Source organism: Egretta garzetta, unplaced genomic scaffold (genome assembly GCF_000687185.1).
Source record: "Egretta garzetta isolate BGI_Z169 unplaced genomic scaffold, ASM68718v1 scaffold43, whole genome shotgun sequence".
NCBI classification, from domain to species: domain Eukaryota; kingdom Metazoa; phylum Chordata; class Aves; order Pelecaniformes; family Ardeidae; genus Egretta; species Egretta garzetta.
In genome coordinates, this window is record NW_009259047.1 from 141,472 (window position 1) to 143,295 (window position 1,824).

The 1,824-nt window shown below is 39.7% G+C and overlaps 1 protein-coding gene across 1 annotated transcript in view; it reads left to right on the forward strand.

Moving 5' to 3' along the window:
• The window catches only part of KYAT3 (kynurenine aminotransferase 3), a 20,527-nt gene that overhangs the window by 8,886 nt on the left and 9,817 nt on the right, over positions 1–1,824 (forward strand). The window contains exon 5 of the mRNA XM_009635099.2: positions 303–389. Within this exon, the coding sequence (XP_009633394.1) occupies positions 303–389 (87 nt within the window). The remainder of the gene's footprint in view (positions 1–302; positions 390–1,824) is intronic.

Here is a 1,824-nt window from a genome sequence, read left to right on the forward strand (position 1 = left end):
CCTTTTTGCGTCTTTGCCTTGCACCTTCAAATCTGTGTGCAGGACCCAAATGTGCCTAATATTGTATCTTAAATAGTTGTAATGCGTAACTATAGAAGAACAGCCTGTGTGTGTGGTCAAAAAAGAGTAGTGTTTATCATACTTAGACTGAGGGCATTGTTATATGATGTTCTAAAAGGAGGAACACTCTGCAATGTTAGATCAGGATGGAGAAACATCATCAAGTTAAAGTAAATCTGGAAATATGATGGTATCATGCACGGTAAATTCTCTGTTTCTGATACTGATGATTGTTATTTCAGGTAATAATAATAGAGCCATTTTATGACTGTTATGAACCAATGGTAAAGATGGCGGGTGCAAAGCCTGTTTTCATCCCACTGAGATATGTGAGTAGCTTTTTAAAAATTATTTGTGATGTAAAGTTTCTCATCCATACTCAATACAGTTTGATGAACACCACCTAGGCGATGCTTTTCTGTATAGTTTTTCATAATATCCAATTATGTATAAATGAGATAGATTGTTATAGTGTAAGTGTGAGAAAATGATAATCCAAAGCAGATAGAATATGTTATTAGCATTTGAGAAGATGGGACAATTGTTTCTCATTTACTTTAATTTCTGCATTCAGAAAGCTGATCAAAATTCCTTTTTTTGGATGTCATCAGAGAATGTTTTCAGGGCAAATAAGGGAAGGAGGATGACATATCAGTGCAATTTCTGTATCTGCTGGGTTTCAAAAGAATTGGTTTCTGATCCCTTCAGCAACTCCTACAATGACAGATTATAATTGCTTTTCCAAAATCTGCTTACTAGATAAGGAATGATCATGCAGTAGACATATTTGCTATACATACAAGAATTACTGTTTCCTTTATTGGTAAAAAAGAATGATTTTGATATGGGTTAATTTTCAAATTGGTGCTGCTGGCATTATGCTGGCAGCTTGCAAGGATTGTTCTGGATGCAAAGTGTTGATCCTGTTCCTGTTGCCTTGGGTGACTGGCAGCCTTGCATGGGGAGGGCTGAGGGGCTCTTAAGGCAGGACTGTTCCACAAACACCATGAAATCAGAGCAACACAGAGACAAAACCTCCAGGACTGCAGTGGGAGTAGGTGAGACTCTTCCTCTGGGTGCTCTCCTTCTAGGGATATTTTGAATGATGGGGTTCCTCTGAGTATTTTCTGTTTCACACTCTTGTTTTTGGTCCGGCCCTCTCCCAGTAATGTGCGGGTGTCAGAAAGTTAGTGTGGCCATGCTCTTTGTTCTCTGTAGCGACTGGCCCAAACTTCTGTTGTCCTTGTGTAATACCACAGCAACTCCAGAGCCCCAGTGGTGCAGAGTTTTAACTGTTTGGCTATTTTTGTAGGGACAAGGAGGAAGAAAAGACCTTGAATCTCTCCAGCGGTGATCAATCTTTTCAGCCAAGCATACAGACACTTGTAGAAGATTATGGGAAGGCCATAAACTCCCCTGTCATGTGACTGGCTTCCTGCATTACACACTGTTATAATCAGCATGTGTATAACCAGATCCTGGAAACCAGTTCCTGGGGAGGCTTTAAGACAGACAGTAGCCAGGAGAGGACAGCCACTGTCATGATAATTTACCTTGCTCTTAGCCTCCCTGCCTGTTCCTAGAAGTGCCTTCTCCCAGGAGAGCAGGACAGATTGGATAGGTTATCAAGTATGGTTATGAAGGTCTGTAAGGGTGATAAGTTCAGCATCTCTGTTTAGTCAACAATGTATGCTGTAGACAACAATAACATGCTGTATTCAAGTAATGCATAAATTTACTGGTTTTTTTTTTTTTTTTTTTAAA